Source organism: Zea mays, chromosome 4, assembly GCF_902167145.1.
Source record: "Zea mays cultivar B73 chromosome 4, Zm-B73-REFERENCE-NAM-5.0, whole genome shotgun sequence".
NCBI lineage: Eukaryota > Viridiplantae > Streptophyta > Magnoliopsida > Poales > Poaceae > Zea > Zea mays.
The window spans coordinates 118,544,736-118,563,380 of NC_050099.1; the positions used below are offsets into that span (position 1 = coordinate 118,544,736).

At 50.1% G+C, this 18,645-nt stretch overlaps 1 protein-coding gene across 1 annotated transcript; it reads left to right on the forward strand.

Annotated features, from left to right (window-relative positions):
* Nucleotides 1-1,833: 1,833 nt before the first annotated feature.
* On the forward strand, nucleotides 1,834-6,524 carry LOC100274103 (mitogen-activated protein kinase organizer 1). Its single transcript, NM_001148482.1, has 8 exons — nucleotides 1,834-2,111; nucleotides 2,246-2,348; nucleotides 2,733-2,840; nucleotides 2,942-3,051; nucleotides 3,201-3,308; nucleotides 5,378-5,423; nucleotides 5,779-5,910; nucleotides 5,990-6,524. Exons 1-8 carry the CDS (start codon nucleotides 1,888-1,890, stop codon nucleotides 6,068-6,070), a joined length of 912 nt encoding a protein of 303 aa, NP_001141954.1. The 5' UTR covers nucleotides 1,834-1,887; the 3' UTR covers nucleotides 6,071-6,524.
* The last annotated feature ends 12,121 nt before the right edge of the window (nucleotides 6,525-18,645 follow it).

The window sequence follows — 18,645 nt, forward strand, 5'->3', positions numbered from 1 at the left end:
CTGTTGTCAGCCTCACCCTAGCGGGTGGCACAGCAGTCGGAGCGGGGCAGGCGACGCTGTTTTCCTGTCAGGTCGGTCAGTGGAAGGGCGAAGTGACTGCGGTCACTTCGGCCCTGCCGACTGAGGAACGTGCGTCAGGATAAGGTGTCAGGCGATCCTTGCATTGAATGCTCCTGCGATACGGTCGGTTGGCGAGGCGATCTGGCCAAGGTTGCTTCACTGCGAAGCTTGCCCGAGCTGGGCCTCGGGCGAGTCGAGGGTGCGCCCGTTGCTTGAGGAGGCCCTCGGGCGAGGCATGAATTCGCCTGGGACTACTGTTACTGCCCGAGGCTATGCTCGGGCGAGGCGAGATCACGTCCCTTGAGTAGACGGAGCCTTGACCTGAATTGCGCCCGTCAGTCTCTGCAACTTGTGTTGATGGTGATTACCAGCCGAGTTTAGGAGTGTTGGGGGTACCCCTAATTATGGTACCCAACAATAAACGATAGGTATTTGTAAATATTATGAATATAGAAACCGTGGTAATACACAGATAACTAACTAGTTTAATTTTATCTACCAATTAGACTTTTTATGATCAAAACTGCTTTTAAGTAATCTCATCAAGTAGTATTATTTAAGTTTTCAAGTGCATGAGACCAACTTTATCTTCAGATGACATCGCACCCAATGACCCAACCATTTCTGTTACAGCGAATTCATTCATCGACTAAGACTGTGTTCAGCGGTTCCCCCTAAATTTTTCCCCCTATATCACTTTTTTGCGTCACATCATAAACATTTCACCCCCTATTTTTTCATCTCCCGCAGTGGTCCCCCCTAAATACTTCCCCTATACCCCACTACAACTATAAAATATCATTTTCTATATCTACTATCAATTTTTTATCTACTAACAATTACTCGTGGACCCACAGCACAGTGCCGTAGGGGATAAACAGTGTTCCCCTACATCTGAGGAGAGAGAAACGATGAACGCTACCTAGAGTAAGGGAAAGAGGGCAGCAATGTGCGCAAAGAGGTGCCCTATAGCCACCACAGCGAGGGGAGTGGAATGCTCGCGGGGACCGTTGAAGAGAGTCTAAGATAACTGTCTCGCTAAGGTCTGGTTTGGTAACAAAGCAATTGGAGGATCAATGGAGAGGAAATCCCTTACTATTTAAATTTTGAATAGAAAGGGATTTCCTCTCCATAAATTCTCATTAAATACATTGTCACCAAACTTGCCCTAAGTGTAGTTATTGATGGCCATTCATGTTCTTTTTTTACACTGGTTCAAATAACAAAATTATTCCATCAATGAAAGTGTTTAAAAATATTTATTTATTATACTTTTTTCTAAAAAATGAAGTTTTATGCGGACAAAAACTTTAACAAATTGATGAAGAACAAAAACGATACTCGCTCAGTTTCAAAATAGTATTCGTTTTAGTTTTTATCTTTTTATCTATATTTATATAGATGATAATAAATTTTAGACATATATAAAACACATACATCAAATATTATATGAATTCATTATTTTTAAAATAAATTCTAATTTGAGACAGAGTGAGTATTAATTTATTTTTTGGGAAATTTGGATCCATACCATTAAAAGATCACCACTTTGGATCCATACCATTACTATCTCACTTACATGTGGGTCCACATGAGTCAATGACATGTGGGGTCCATGGTATATATCTAAAGTTTGGATCTTTTAATGGTATAGATCCAATTGTTCCTTATTTTTTTCTACCAAGGAGCGGTATTCAGCTACAAATTGTCTCGTGGGCTACGGGCTACATTCCATCTAGCCAGCCCAATCCACATCACCAGCCCACCTCGTCGAACTCGTCGTCTTCCGTCCATCCATCGTCGTCGGCGGCGGCGGAGAGAGAGCAGATGACGTCCTCGGGGACGGTCGCGCAGCAGCTGCCGCGGACGGAGGCGCGGTCGCTGTCGGGTCACGAGGGAGCGGTGTTGGCCGTGCGGTTCAACCGGGACGGCAATTACTGCCTGAGTTGCGGCAAGGACCGCACTCTCCGCCTCTGGAATCCTCACACAGGCGCCCAGGTCAAGACCTACAAGTCCCACGCCCGCGAGGTCCGCGATGTGCACTCTTCCTCGTACGTACGCACGCACGCAAGCACGCGCCCCCTTCTCCATCTCGTTGCGTCGCATCTGATCTGGAGACGCGGCAACGGAAAATTTGCCAAGTGCTTCTTGTTGTTCATTGGTTTCATGGTTTGTTTCTGGACAGGGATAACGCCAAACTGGTGTCCTGCGGTGCCGACAGACAAATCTTCTATTGGGACGTTGCCTCGGGCCGCGTCATCCGCAAGTTCCGCGGCCACAACAGCGAGGTAATGCATCAGATCAATTGATGCCCCCTCCCCCTTATTTTTGGAGTTTCAGCCGTCTTCTGATGGCTACACTGTAATCAAGTAGTCCCGTGCTAATTGTGTGGGCTACCTGAACCACGGGCAATAGTGTATCGTTCTCATTGCTGTAATACCAACTGTATCCAAAGCAGTGCTCTGAACCATACTTCTGGTGGTTGCACTCTTGTGCTTTTATCTGATAGTTCCACTTGCATTTAGCAGTTGCCATTGCACAGTGGTTCAACTGTGTGATTATGGTCAGGCCTGTCGGTGATGCTAAAAAATTGATAGACAGTCTCTGTGTGATAATTTTGTAATTTTTGAGATATGCATCCTGCTCAGCCATCTTTACTCTGCTCTCGATAGGTCAATTCAGTGAAGTTTAATGAGTACAATGCTGTTGTAGTCTCAGCTGGTTATGACCGTACGGTGCGTGCATTTGACTGCAGGTCTCAAAACAACGACCCTATTCAGGTGGTTTTACATTGTTACCTATACTACATAACTGCATCACGTTTTGTTATATTTCCTTATCTTGAAGTCTTATACAATTGCTTTCTACTATCGTGTTGCAGACAATTGATACTTTTCAAGATAGTGTAATGTCAGTTAACCTAACAAAGACAGAAATAATTGCTGGCAGTGTTGATGGTACTGTCCGGGCATTTGACATTCGCATGGGTAGGTAGGTGATGCCTTATTATAGTATCAATTATATCTAACATGTACTTCTTCCCTCCTTTTTTTAAGAAAGTACTTTGAATCCTAATCCATTTACTCCTATCAACTGTTTCTGTATGGTTTGTTGATTTATTTCCTGCTTGCTTATAACAGGGAGACTGTTGATAATCTAGGGCATCCTGTGAACTGTGTATCATTATCAAATGACAACAATTGCCTTTTAGCTAACTGTTTAGATTCTACTGTGCGGCTTCTAGACAAGTAAGTGCTATTTACAAGCTGCTCAGTATTTTGTTTTCAGCCTGGGCACAAATTTGCAGGGAAGCCTCTTTTATCTAGCACTTTGGAGCAATTAAATCCCATTACTAGTATGAAGTTATTTTTATTATTATTCTCCTCTACTTTATAGAAAGATGCAGTCACACTCTCCCTTTAGCTTTGGTTGGAAAGGTGATATGGTTATCAATGATGGCAATTTGGACCATGGAAGAAATTCCACATCTTGACATAGCTGTCAATCTCATTACCATCTTGAATGGATTGATCAAAGCAAATTTTCTCCGTAACTCTTAGTCTCTGATTCATCACTACACTATTGTCTTTGCCATACTATCACTCGTGGGAACTTTTATAGTCCAAATATATCCAATTACTGGGTTCTAGATTGTGCTAAGCTGCTGCTGGTGCCATGGATTACACCTGCACTTGCAGGCTCCTCATGTTTCTCAAGCAACATATTTGAGATTTGAGAATTGTAGTACTAGATTCCAGTTGGCTTCATGTTTCTTTTACATACATTCGAAAGCTTTAAGTTAACTTGGTATTGAAACATGTACTCCCTTGGGTAGCTGGCAAGTTAAATGAATCATTTTTCTTGGTCTTGTTGTCTTGGGTACAAATCGCATGTTAATATTTACTTGGTGCATTCCTGTGTACCAGAAGACCATCATGCTTGTATTCCTATGCCATAACAATCAGGAGCCATGTATTCATGTTTTGGTCCACACGACTACCAAAAATGATTTTCTTGTACTTTGAGAGTCCACATTATGATGGCCCCATTGCCCATGCATCATTGACTTGCTGCTGTATGCGGAGAAAAGGAATAAATGATATTAGGATCATAAGTGGTGGTTTTCATCTTTGTTATTTCCATAGCAAGCTTAGGAGTGCATCACTAACTATGAATGCATGGTTTTCAAATCATCCGATTAATCATCATGGTCGATCAGATGAAGTCGAGGGCTCCGATCCGATTAGGTAGTCTGGTTGTTCGAGTAATCATCGCCTAATCGCGGCTAATCGGCCAATTAGGTACTTGCTGCGACCAGAAATTGTGAACATGGAAAGCCAGCGCTGGGTCCAAATTTGGTGCCTCGTTTTCCTCTCTGGTGCCTTATTTATTGGGGCTAATAAAGGAACCATTTAGCTAATTGGCTGGCTTTCTAAATCTGCTTTCCTGTTTTGATTTCTCTGTCTCTTCTCCTTCCTAGCCGGCTGGCTGCTGATCCATTGTTCCTGGGCTCCTGGCGACTTCTCAGTTCTCCTCCTCCCTGAGAAAACATCCAGCTGCTGCTGCTGCTGCTCCTCCTTGACCAACAAGATGATGCAGCTTCTCGGGAAGATGAAGAACAGCCACTGCAATCTGATGGAGGATCAACGGAAATGGAAGAATCTGTCCCAGGTGGTGGTGGAGGGCAAGCTACTGCTGATGCATTCCATTTGGATGAGGATTTGCTACTTTAGGTCTTGAGTTTGATTAGCTAAGTACCTACCGCTGTTTGAGTTTGAATGTTTGATTACTTACTTCTGTTCAGACTTTACCCTTTAGAGGTGCTACTCAAGGTGATTGTTGCTGTAATGCTGTTTGAGACTTTGAGTACTGCTAAATAGCTACTACTGTTTGAGTTTGAGTTAAATACTGCTGTAGTTTTGATTACCTACTGCTGTTTGAAGTATATTATATAGTATATAACTATACACTATAGTGTATATAACTATATATATTTATATATGTCCTGATTAGTACAGGATGTTTAGGACTACTAGGTGGACGACCTGTCACCGATTAATCGGCCTGGTCGACGTCCTAATCATGATTACTCGCCTAATCGGTTACCATCAACGACATGGATACCAGGCGACTTGAAAACCATGTATGAATGTCAAGTATGTGTGGTACAATTTATTGTCATATTATCTTTCTATCATGATATTGAAGTGTGGTTTTTCTGTTCTGTTGAGTAAAGTGGTGCCATCTGTTCAATGTACTAAATAGAGGGTCATCATGCACAAAATATTAACCTTTTGCTGTCTCTTGCGTTTATTAGGTCATCTGGAGAACTGTTACAGGAGTATAAGGGACATACGTGCAAGGTACCTCTTCAATAATCTTCATTTGTGATACTGCCAAAAGATTTGGTACTTATGGATACTTACATTGATCATAAGGCTTGTTTTAAACTTAACCTGAGAAGTTTCACATAAGAATGGAAGAATATAGCTGTGTAAAATAGTGACCTCATGATGCATCATTAATTTCTTAGTGGATGAAGTAGAGAAACACTGCTAGCCTGCTTAGCAATTCATTACAAGGGAGCAGAGGGCTTGCTTCATGTTAGAGCTGAAATACCTAAATAAACCATTATGATTCAATGATGCAAGGATTTGCAGAAGAAACAATAATCCTATTCTGTTGCACTGTTTAATTTCTGATTTATAATATTTCCAGTCCTTCAAGATGGATTCCTGTCTGACGAATGATGATGCATTTGTTGTTGGCGGGTCTGAGGATGGTTATATTTTCTTCTGGGAGTTGGTGGATGCACCTGTTGTTGCAAGATTCAGGGCACATAGTTCTGTGGTATTGTTCTTTCCAGAATTGCACCATATGCTGTCCACCAGCTTAACTTACATGTACCTAACACTATTTCTTTTGGCAGGTAACTAGCATCAGTTACCACCCAACAAAGGCCTGCATGTTGACGTCTTCTGTGGATGGCTCTATTCGTGTTTGGACCTGAAGACTCTTGAATGGTTGATGTGCTATTCGTACTGTTCCTCCAAATCATCCAGTTATCTAGCAGCAAGGATTCGACAGTATGAAAGATGAACGCATGTCTAACCTAATGGGATTCATACACGCCTTGCTGCAGAGAGAAGAAAATGCGCTGCTGTTGGGCTGTGTAGCACACAGCTCTGAGGCCAAAACCTTTTGAAGCCGGTATTCTGTCATCTATGAAGTTTGTGAGCCTTTTAGATGATTTTGGATTGTACCTGAAGACAACTTGTGAGTTGCATGAAAAGTAACATTTGTTACGAAGTTTCTTACTGCAAGTGTCTTGTCTCCATGTTACTGAAGACAACTTATGGGGGTTGAGAAATGTATCTTCTAGTTCCTTTTTTTTTGTTTTGATTTGGAATGGAATGACTAATGAGTTCATCGACCATCACATCATCCTCACAAGCTAATACTCCATCTGTTCTAAAATAGTTGTTTTAGGTAATTAGTGGGTTCATACATTTTTTTATGTATATGTTTTGTATACGTGTCTAGATTTATTATTATCTATTAGAATATAGACATAAAAAACAAAAATTAAAACAACTATTATTTTGGGTTTTGGGACGCAGAAAGTAATAATTAGTATATATAAGCACGAGAAAAGGAGTTCGCTAAAATTTATGGGATGAATTTATGGCGAACCAATCACCTCAATTACTGCTTTCCTCTTAGCAGTGTATGGTAGTCGTCATTGATCCGGGGAATAAAAGCATGAAGAAAAATGAAATAAGTTTGGTCTATGTTCTCATGTCAGACAGGGTCATACAATTGCTTGTATTCAGCACCAGCCAAAATCTTGAGACTGAATACTCTTGATTGAACTATTGTATTGACTATTGAGCACCAACCAAACTATCAAAATTGAATACTCTTGCTTGTGGCAGGACATGAGATATCCTCCTCCAAGTTTGAGAGCATTGTCCCTAATTCCTTTGCCAGAGGCCCTGTTATGGCACACGCCAAACCTAAATTGATTTGCCTGGCCCAGCAGAGAACCCTAACTCCTCGCTTCCCACTCGCGCACGCTACCTCCCCTACCGCTATCGAGCCAGCTAGCCTAGCAGTGTGGCCAGGCGGCCAGGCCCAACCCCCAGGCAGCCTCCCGTGCTCGAGTAGCGCCTAGCTAGCCTCCCCGCGCTCGAGCAGCGCCCAGCCCCCAGGCCAGCACGCATGCTTCAACGCCTCCACGCGCTACATGTACCTCGGCCTCGCTCTCCACGTCGAGGCTGCCGCCGCGGCCTGTCATCTCGAGGCATGTATATCTCTCACTACTTTAAACTATACTCTGCAATATAGTATAAAATAGTATTTTGTATGATTATTTACACAGCCGACTGTAGATGATGTGATAACCAACAGCGAGGCAGGAGACATGGACGCTAGGAATGGCGATGGTTAAAACTCATGGGTACAAGATTTATAAATTCACACCCACAAGGTTAATATTATGCCTACACATGTTACCTTTGATGGATACAATCCACATGATTGGTTTCCCTGCTATCCGCGCTCATGTCCTTCATATGCGTTGATTGCGTCTAAACCGTTGATTGGTTGCATGCACATACAAAGACTGATCTGCACGCGCACGGGTGCAATGCAGAGCGCTTTTTCACCAATTGGATGCATGAGCGGGGACGGGAGGTTTCTAGATCCCAGCTCGTCCAGGTCGATGCGAGTGTCAACCAATCATGCGGAATATGTCCGCGGATATTTGGGATTCTATATGGTAAATAGCTATATGACACCACATGCATTATACGTGCATGCAAGTCAGTAAATAGCTATATGACACCACATACATTATAGGTGCATGCAAGTTAATTTTTTATGAATTGTCGCGCACATTATCTTGCGACTAGTTTAAATACTTCCAAATAATTATTTACTAAACCTTGTATTCTAATAAGTATGCAAAATAAGTAGGCACCCATACGTACATGTTTTACTGCTCCGTTTAAAAAAGTGATATCTACTAAACTGAATGTCAAAATTGAAAATCGATTTCACTATTGTGTTCGTCGCAACAAAAGCTTTAAAACTAGATCTCACTTGACATATTTATCTTAAAGTCAATTTATTGTATTTTCTCAGTGTTGGTAATTTTAGTTATTAGTGTCGGTCATTCTATAAATACTCGATTATTCCATCTTTTAGTCTCAATCATTTATGAGAATTACTAAGAGAGAATTTATTTTAGTGGACCAGTCATTTTACAAAAAAATAGAAATTACATTAAAGAAAGTGAACAGACTCAGTCATTCTTGAATAATCAGTGTTGGTCATTTGTTTTTAATTGCTGTATGAAATAAAAAAAATAAGGCAACACAATGTTAAAAAGTAGAAAACTTCGTCCTTGAAGTGTTATCTCTTCGAGGTAACAGCTCAAGGACAAAGGCAGAATATGATCGAACGGTATATATAAAGCATGACGAAGTAAGATATGAGAACTTATCTTATGTGACTTAGCATTTTATTTCTCTTCTCACACAAGATAAGTTTGTAATCATACCTTCGCTTCTTGATGCAAGATAGCACAAAGATGTTTCAGAGGCTGAGCTATACGAAGCTGTAGCACCTAGCTAAAGGTACTTTATGCGAGGTATTGTTCATCTATTTATAGGGGAGATGAACTGACTTAGTACAGGATTACAATTGTGCCCTTCACTGTTTACAAACGCCACCAGGGTAGTATCGTATTTTCTTCATCTTCAGCCGCGCGGGTTCAAACCTTCGTCGCCTTCTCCTTTGGCTTGCGCCCGAAGCCTCCCTGCTGTCACCGAAGCTATTGACTTTAGCTAACATCCTTTCATTCACACGCATGTGAAAAGCTTCTCTACACGCATTCCCGTCCGAAGGTTTTCTTCGTCCATGAGTGGAGATATTCCTAAAACACACTAGCTTGTGCCGAAGTAAAAAGGTTAAACGAATGATCTTCGGCATAAAAGGCCCCCAACAGTAGCCCCTTGCGGTATGAGTTCGTTTTCTTCGTAAACAAGCTTAGATCACAAAAATTATAACTTGGAAGCCCTATGCCGATGATCCAAAAAAACACCTTCCCGAAGCTCGTTTAAGAAGAAGATGATACATTTGAAGTAAAAACGGGTGACCCATAAGTTAAGTCGTCGGGGGTGGGGACTTGGGACGCTGCGTAGGAATAATTTCTATGACTCGTGACGCTTCGCTCGCATTTTCAGTATGAAAGTGACCGAGGGGGGTCAGGGCAGATCACATTTACTTCCTTCACCTACCTGCTGCTAAAATTCACTGTGCCTCCTAAGCTCTTTATTTAGGAGCACTTCGAGAGTTAGCTTCGGCTAAATCATCCTTAGTGAGAGATCATTGCCTCTGCTCATATGGCCTTCATTGGTGGCACCAGGGAGTTGATTAGCCTTACCTCTACATAGCGTAAAACTGATATACCAGACGTGCTCACGGTTAAGAGCAGTCTAGACCCTTACATGATAATTGAACTTAAAGATGGAGACTAAATTGTGACCCCTTTTGTTGGTCACTTGTTCTTAAATGCTATAAATCAAGAACAAGGCAACACAATTGTTAATGGTTAAAGACCTTCGTCCTTCGAAGCATTATTTCCTTTTGGACATAATGATCTTCATATGAAGGTCATGAAGGACATACCTTCATCATTTCAACATATAAATGTGAATGTAAATAAGAAAATGAAGGAATACAAAAGAATAAAGATAATAATAATTATGTATCAATGATCTATTTATTCTTGTATTCCATAAGAATGAATAAACATCAATAATATTCATATTACATTGATACCTTCGGCTTGCCAAAAGGTGAGAGAATAAGGATGACACGAGAGTGATTACAATCCAGCGTGAACAGTACGGGGGTACCGTTCATCTATTTATAGGCACGGGACGCAGCCCGGGTAAAATTACATCCATGCCCTCGAACACTTGTTTACGAGTAACTAAAACTAATAAGGCCTATTAAGTCCTTTTTTCCTTCTTTGCTTGGTCTGGGCTGAAGCCATTGAGATTCGGCATCTTGCACTCTCGTCTCTACAGTGTCTTCATCTTGAGGAGCTAAATCGAGGCTGAAGGTGGCTTCGGCGATCCTTTATATCATTTTGCCGAAGGTGTTTTTTCCTTGAGGACCTTCGGCGGAGAAGAAGACCCCCAACAGTAGCCCTTTCATGGTGCTAGATCATTTTTTCGTAACGAGCTCGATCCGCGAAAAACACGAAGGCTTCGGAATGCTGAAGGTCCAAAAAACACCTTCCCTGAGCTTGTTGCCGAAAAACGATTAAAATATTCCAAATGTCAAATGGTCCACCACTCAGCCATTGTAGGCGGTGTGACGGTTCGCCTTCTTCCCCTACAGCACTATATAAACAGACATGTTGGTGAGGAGTTACCTCAACATTCATTGCCATTGCACTGTTAAAACTTTTAACCAAAGCTGAAGCTTTTCTGGATAGTTCCCTGTAGACACGCGCTTCATCATTCGGAATCAACTTTGGCTTAAGAAACCGCGAAACTTGGGATGGCTCGAGTGAGATCCACCGCTAGAGTGTCCCACGAGGGAGATGATGCTGAGACAACAGAGACATCGCCAATATCTGAAATGATGAGGCGATCAGGTCTAGTGATATCGGAAAAGGCTGTTTCGAAGATGAAGCTGTCGAAGCTGAGCAGATTGCAGCCGAAGACGGGAGTGATGATGAAGCTGAAGAAGACTACAATATTTTGAGCCCGTCGAAGCCAAGCCACAGCGAATTTGAAAAAATCTACTGTGATGGCAGAGGACATGATTATGATGAAGAAGCTGGGTTATTTTGGAGAAGCTGAGAGCAAACTTGTCCGCTTTGGTGGGGAGGAAGTGGTTCCGGAGCCAAAAGAGGACGAAGTTGTTGTTTTCAAGAGCTTCTTCAGGGCAGGGCTTCGGTTCCCTTTATATGACATGATAGGAGAAGTTTTAAAGAATTTTGAGATATATCTTCATCAGCTAACACCAAATGCCATCGTCAGACTCAGTGGTTACATATGGGCTCTCCGAAGCCAGGGTATGAGCGCTAATGCCGAAGCTTTCTGTCGAGTGCATGAGTTGCACTACCAGACGAAGGCCAGAGCAGATGGCCTTCACAATAACTTTGGTTGCTATAATTTTGCGTATCGAAAGGATACCAAAGCCCCGGTAATCGGCTATCGTACCAAGTGGCCGACTGGGTGGACAAGTGAGTGGTATATAAAAGTTGATGAGAAAAAGAGGGAAAAACTGATGACTATGGTCATGAGTTCGATGAGATTAAGCTTCGGAATGACAAGGCCCTTGTGCCACATGCAATTTGGCTCCCCGTGCCAGCTGGCTGAAGTTGAATTTACAGTGGTGTCGGCGTCTCGAGACCGGGGGGTCCCCTAAGCCGACGAGTGAGTGTGCCGCGTGCCCCAGCCCAGATGGGTCGAGCGCGTGGGCGAGCGCGAAGGGGGGAAGCGAGGCGGCCGGAGACGAGCGTGAGAGAGGTGGAAATCCCGCGGCCTTCGTGTTCGTCCCGCGCCCAGGTCGGGTGCGCTTGCAGTAGGGGGTTACAAGCGTCCACGCGGGTGAGGGAAGCGAGCGGCCCCAAGAGAGCGCCTGTCCCGTCCTCGTCCCCGCGCGGCCAACCTTCTCTAAGAAGGCCCTGGTCCTTCCTTTTATAGGCGTAAGGAGAGGATCCAGGTGTACAATGGGGATGTAGCAGAGTGCTACGTGTCTAGCGGAGGGAGAGCTAGCGCCCTAAGTACATGCCAATGTGGCAGCCGGAGAGATCTTGGCACCCTGCTAGTGTGATGTCATGGCTATCGGAGGAGCAATGGAGCCTGGCGGAGGGACAACTGTCGGAGCGGTCGAGTCCTTGCTGACGCCCCCCCTGCTTCCGTAAGGGAGCTGAGAGCCGCCGTCGTCACAGGGCTTGCGGGGCGCCATCATTGCCTATCTGGCGGAGCTAGCCAGATGGGACACCGGTCTTGTTCTCTGCGGCCCGAGTCGGCTCGGGGTAGGGTGATGATGGCGCTTCCTGTTGACGTGGCGGGCCTGTGCCCTAGGTCGGGCGACGTGGAGGTTCCTCCGAAGCCGAGGTCGAGTCTGTCTTCCATGGCCGAGGCCGAGCCCGAGCCCCTGGGTCGGGCGAGGCGGAGGTCGTTCGGCAGAGGCCAGGGCGGAGTCCGAGCCCTAGGGTCGGGCGAAGCGGAGTTCGTCGTCTTCTGGGGCTGAGCCCGAGTCCGAGCCCTGGGTCGGGCGGAGCGGAGTTCGCCGTCTTCCGGGGCCTAGCCCGAGTCCGAGCCCTGGGTCGGGCGGAGCGGAGTTCGCCGTCTTCCGGGGCCTAGCCCGAGTCCGAGCCCTGGGTCGGGCGGAGCGGAGTTCGCCGTCTTCCGGGGCTTAGCCCGAGTCCGAGCCCTGGGTCGGGCGGAGCGGAGTTCGCCGTCTTCCGGGGCCTAGCCCGAGTCCGAGCCCTGGGTCGGGCGGAGCGGAGTTTCCTATGGCGCCTTTGGCAGGGCCTGACTGCCTGTCAGTCTCACTCTGTCAAGTGGCACTGCAGTCGGAGTGGCGCAGGCGGCGCTGTCCTTCTGTCAGACCGGTCAGTGGAGCGGCGAAGTGACGGCGGTCACTTCGGCTCTGCCGGGGGGCGCGCGTCAGGATAAAGGTGTCAGGCTACCTTTGCGTTAAATGCTCCTGCGACTCAGTCGATCGGCGCGGCGATTTAGTCAGGGTTGCTTCTTAGTGAAGGCAAGGCCTCGGGCGAGCCGGAGATGTGTCCGCCGTTAAAGGGGGGCCTCGGGCGAGACGGAAATCCCTCGGGGTCGGCTGCCCTTGCCCGAGGCTAGGCTCGGGCGAGGCGTGATCGAGTCGCTCGTATGGACTGATCCCTGACTTAATCGCACCCATCAGGCCTCTGCAGCTTTATGCTGATGGGGGTTACCAGCTGAGAATTAGGCGTCTTGAGGGTACCCCTAATTATGGTCCCCGACAGTAGCCCCCGAGCCTCGAAGGGAGTGTTAGCACTCGCTTGGAGGCTTTCGTCGCACTTTTTTGCAAGGGGACCAGCCTTTCTCGGTTGCATTTTGTTCCGGTGGGTGCGCGCGAGCGCACCCACCGGGTGTAGCCCCCGAGGCCTCGGAGGAGTGGTTTCACTCCCCCGAGGTCTTAATGCCTTGCGTAATGCTTCGGCTGGTCTGGTTGTTCCCTCATGCGAACTGGCCGTAGCCCGGGTGCACGGTCGGGGCCCAAGTTCTCGGGCTGGTATGTTGACGCTGTCAACGGTTCGGCCAGAGCCGGGTTTGCGAGAGCAGCCCCCGAGCCTCCGCACTGGGCGAGAGGGCGATCAGGGACAGACTCGGCTTTTTTACATACGCCCCTACGTCGCCTTTCCGCAAGGAGGAGGGGGGGGGAGAGCGCCATGTTACCCTCGATGGGCACCGAACATGGTGTCTCCGGTGAGCTGCAAGCGGGTAATCCGAGTGGACGTCCGTGCCCCGTTCGTTGGGGGTCGGCTAGGGGCCCAGAGGCACGCCCAAAAGTACCTGCGGGTGATCTGCCGGACCCGGTCCCCTGGCGACGGGGTCCGAGGGCTCGATGCCTCCCTCCGATGGGATTCCGTTACAAGATCGCTCCCGCTGGTCTCGGAAATGTCCTAGGGTACCTCGGGAGCGCAGCCCGAGCCTTGGTTATGTATCGAACGTACCCCTGGTCATCCCTCGCTCGGCGTCTGAGGCGACTGTGAACCCTTCGGGGGCCAGCCTTCGAACCCCTGATCAGTAATGGGCGCGGAGCCCGAGTAGCCTGACGCGGCCGTGGAGCCCTTCGGGGGGCTGGCCTTCGAACCTCTGACCAGTAGTGGGTGTTGGGCCCACGCGATCTGAGGCGACTGTTGAACCCCTCAGGGGGCTAGCCTTCGAACCTCTGATCAGTAGGGGGGCTCGGAGCCCGGTTCCTTCACAGGGAAGGATCCTTTTCGGGGTATCCCCCTTTCCCGGTCCCTGTTGCAAGAGATAGAGAAAGAGGAAAAAAGGAAAAGGATACGAAATCGAACGATGTGGCGTACCTTTTTTTGGCGCGGTTATTACGGCGAAGGCGAAGCATCGCCCGCTTCTCCTGCCAGAAGCGCCGCCTGTCCCGCCGCGGAGTTAATGCGACGAGGCAAGTTGTTGGCAGGGCGGCCGTTGCGCGTGCGCGAGCCATTCGAGGAACGGATCACGGGCGCCCTGTCTTCACGCCGTGAGAGGGGGTTCTCTTGCTGCCCCCGGACGGGACGTGAGTCTGGCCGACGACGTGACCGCTGCTCCCGCCCGCCTGCCACCGTCATTACTGCTGGCCCACTTTCGGCCGCATTGACCGTCGCGCCAGGCTGGCGCTGCTGGGTCGTGCGCTGGGCCGCCTCGAGTTGCGGTATTGGTTCCGCAACTGAAGAGGCGCGGTGGTGGCGCAAGTGGTGGTGCAGTTGCTTGCATGCAGCATCTGGCGCGCCGGTTGCGTGACGCGTGGGCCTGGGCCTCCATGCTGGCACGTTGGGAGTCGGAGAAGCGCGTCCACCTGGCACTATTGCATGCCGCCTGCATGGCTGCCCGCCCCTTCCGCCCGTTGGTCTGGGCAAAAGTGGGGGGGTCGCTTGTAACTGCTGGGCGGTTGTGTGCACCACGCGCGGCGGTTTGGCTTCTTCTGCTCTGAGCCGGTTTGCATGACACGCGGGACCTAGCCCCCGCGCCGCAGGGAAGGGCCTTGGAGCGTGTTGGAGAAGACTCAGCCCATGACGTTTGGGGGCGCACGTAGGGAGAGTTGCCTTTAAAAGGAGGGCGACCCCTTTCGGAAGGCAACCATGTCTTCTTGCTCCCTTATGCGTCGCGTCTTTCCACCTTCCAAGCCCCCGGATGGGGGGTACCCGCCGTCTTTTCGCCTCATCGTTGGAGGAACGCAACTCCGTGGGAGTTGGTACCTTTCAGCCATCGTTCGGCTTCAAGGATTTTCATCATGCAGCCCGGCTGCACCCCTCCACCGGCGGTCACCCAAGATGGTGACCTCCAGTTAGATGGTGGGGGAAAGCGAGCCGGGCTGCGGCCTCTCCCCCTCCCTCAGCCTCAAGGATTTTCATCACCAAGGTTGGGGAGGGGAGTGTGCCGAGTTGGGGTCGGCCCCCTCGTGGGCGGTGGCCCGCTCCTTCACTCAGTGATGGGAGGGAGGAGCGGTTGTCGTTCGTGGCGCTGGCAGCTGCAGCGTGCCCGGCTTTCGGACGCGAGTGGCTTCGGAGCCGCTCGCGGCGCCGGCGTCTGCCACGGCAGCTGGAAGAAGTTCTTCCGCCGACGTGATAGCCAAGACTGGCCACGGACCGACCTCCAACTCTACGGCCTTCTGCCCGTCCTTGGCTTACGAGTTTTGGCATGGGCGGGGGCCTCCTAGCAGCAGCACCCGCCCTGAGGTCAGTGCTGCCGCTGCTCGGCCCCCCGGAGCAGAAGTCGTCGTCGTCGCTGCCGCTGGAGCAGGTGACGGCGCGCCGTTCGTCGGTCTTCCGTTGCTCCGCAGGCCTTCCCCTATGGAGTGGGGTTGTTCGTACCTGCGGAGGGGGAACCGGAGTTCCGTTTGTAATGGCACTTTGAATGCCAGTGTCTTTGTTCATTGTGGCTGTCGAGGCCTGAACATGTATGTAATTTTGGCACGGAGCCGTGTTTTTTCCTCATTTTCGAGCGCTAAGACTCGCCTGTCGATTATCTGAACCGCTTCACCAAGCATGAGTCGCCCCGTGTCAAGGTGACGAGTGAGGTATCCGTATCCCGGAGGCGTAGGAGTCCCTCGGCTCGATCGGCCTTGTTGTCTGAGGCTCCTCTAGCTTAGTTAAAGAGACCCCTTGGCCGCTCTTCGACGAGCCGAGGCCAGGGGTAGCGATATCAGCACGAACAGAGGCGGAGTTGGCTCGAAAATGAAAACCTGGTTGGTCGGAGCCTAGCCGGGTTGTCCGTCAGCGGGACCGATGCCGGAGTTGATCAGCCGAGGCCTCGGACCGGGCTGGCGCCCTTGGAAGATGGTTGGCCGAGGCCCCTGGGGTAACCGACCGAGCCGCCTGCTCGGGTCGGATTCCCGGAGAAGTCCCTGGACCGCGTCGCCGTCCGAGGCTGGGTCGGACCTCGCTGAAGCTGTCGTCGATGCCGAGGGTGCTACAGCCCCCTTCCAGCGTGAAGACCCGAGCCTGCAGGATCAGATTGTCTTGTAGCATGTGCCTTCTGCGGCCGCTGAGGCCAGAAAACACACCCTCGCTGCGTTGTAAAAGCTGCGTCTCCTTTCCTCTTATTTCGAGCATCTGGACTTTTTTGTCGGTAACAGGGATGTTTGTGCGAGCGAGAGTTGCTTCTCGCGGAAGGTGATGAGTGAGGTATCCGTATCCCGGAGGCGTGGGAGTCCCTCGGCTCGGTCGGCCTTGCCGCTTACGCGTACTTTCACCCGTCCAGAGGCCCTGTCACCGATTCAGTCGAGAAGGCTCGAAGGACCGCTTCGGCAGAAGAGCTTCCGAACGTAAAGACTTGTTCGGTCCGCGGAATCACTTTATTCGAACGCGAGTTACTTATCGCAGAAGGTGATGAGTGAGGTATCCGTATCCCGGAGGCGTAGGAGTCCCTCGGCTCGGTCAGCCTTGGCTGCTTACGTGTACTCCGTCGTTTTCAGGATCCGCTTTTCGAAGTAGTCGAAAAGCACGAAAGATATTCTGCTAAAAGAGATCTTTTTTCGAGGAAAATTTCGACGCAGAGAGGGGGGGTCCCCCCCCCCCCTTTTAGCCCCCGAGGGAGGGTCGGGCTTTGCCGAGGCGAGGCCGACCCTTCCTTGATGACTAAACTTTGCGTGGGTGCGAGGTATATGAACAACTTGAAAACATCTTAAGGGTAGAAGCGACGTAGCTGTTGGATGTTCCAAGCGTTGCCGTAGATCTCGCCTTGATTGTTGGCCAGCTTGTATGTTCCGGGCTTCAGAACTTTGGCGATGACGAATGGCCCCTCCCAGGGGGGCGTGAGCTTGTGCCTCCCTCGGGCGTCTTGCCGTAGCCGAAGCACCAGGTCGCCCACCTGGAGGTCTCGGGGCCGGACCCCTCGGGCGTGGTAGCGTCGCAGGGACTGCTGGTACCGCGCCGAGTGTAGTAAGGCCTTGTCCCGAGCCTCTTCCAGCTGGTCTAGCGATTCTTCTCGGCTAGCTTGGTTGCTTTGATCGTTGTAGGCCCTCGTCCTCGGGGAGCCGTATTCCAGGTCAGTGGGCAAGATGGCCTCGGCCCCGTAGACCAGGAAGAACGGCGTGAAACCCGTGGTCCGGCTCGGCGTTGTCCTCAGGCTCCAGATCACCGAGGGGAGTTCCTTCATCCATCGCTTGCCGAACTTGTTGAGGTCGTTGTAAATCCGGGGCTTGAGCCCTTGCAGAATCATGCCGTTGGCACGCTCTACTTGCCCATTCGACATGGGATGAGCCACGGCGGCCCAGTCCACCCGGATGTGGTGATCCTCGCAAAAGTCCAAGAATTTTCTGCCGGTGAACTGGGTACCGTTGTCGGTGATGATGGAGTTTGGGACCCCGAAGCGATGGATGATGTTGGTGAAGAACGCCACCGCCTGCTCGGACCTGATGCTGTTCAGGGGTCGGACCTCGATCCACTTGGAGAATTTGTCGATGGCGACCAGCAGGTGCGTGTAGCCCCCGGGCGCCTTCTGCAAGGGACCGACGAGGTCCAGACCCCACACAGCAAAGGGCCAGGTGATGGGTATCGTCTGCAGAGCCTGAGCGGGCAGGTGGGTCTGCTTCGCATAGAATTGGCACCCTTCACAGGTGCGGACAATTCTAGTGGCGTCAGCCACCGCCGTTGGCCAGTAGAAGCCTTGCCGGAAAGCATTCCCGACAAGGGCTCGAGGCGCTGCATGATGGCCGCAAGCCCCCGAGTGTATTTCTTGCAGGAGTTCCTGACCTTCGGCGATGGAGATGCATCGCTGGAGGATGCCCGAGGGGCTGCGGTGGTAGAGCTCCTCCTCATCGCCCAGCAAGACGAACGACTTGGCGCGTCGCGCTACCCGCCGAGCCTCGGCTTGGTCGAGGGGTAGCTCTCCTTGGCGGAGATATTGCAGGTACGGGGTCTGCCAATTTCGATCAGGCGTGGCCCCGTTCTGCTCCTCCTCGACGTGCAGTGCCTCGCCCTCGGGGGCCGAGGGTACCTCGGGCTGGACCGAGGACGCCTCGGGCTGAGCCGAGGGTACCTCGGGCTGGACCGAGGGTGCCTCGGGCTCGGGCGTGTCGTTGATCTTGACAGAGGGTTGATGCAGATCCTGAGAGAAGACGTCCGGGGGAACCGTCGTTCGCCCCGAGGCTATTTTTGCCAGCTCGTCCGCAGTCTCGTTGTAGCGCCGAGCGATGTGGTTAAGCTCGAGCCCGTAGAACTTGTCTTCCAGGCGCCGAACCTCATCGCAGTAGACCTCCATCTTCGGGTCGCGGCAGTGTGAGTTCTTCATGACTTGGTCGATGACGAGCTGCGAGTCACCGCGGGCTTCGAGGCGTCTGACC

Coding starts and splice junctions, on each gene's coding strand:
- LOC100274103 (NM_001148482.1), top strand. CDS start 1,888: ATGACGTCCTCGGGGACGGTCGCGCAGCAGCTGCCGCGGACGGAGGCG. Junction 2,841..2,941: donor AAAACAACGACCCTATTCAG/GTGGTTTTACAT, acceptor ATCGTGTTGCAG/ACAATTGATACTTTTCAAGA. Junction 3,052..3,200: donor TTTGACATTCGCATGGGTAG/GTAGGTGATGCC, acceptor TGCTTATAACAG/GGAGACTGTTGATAATCTAG.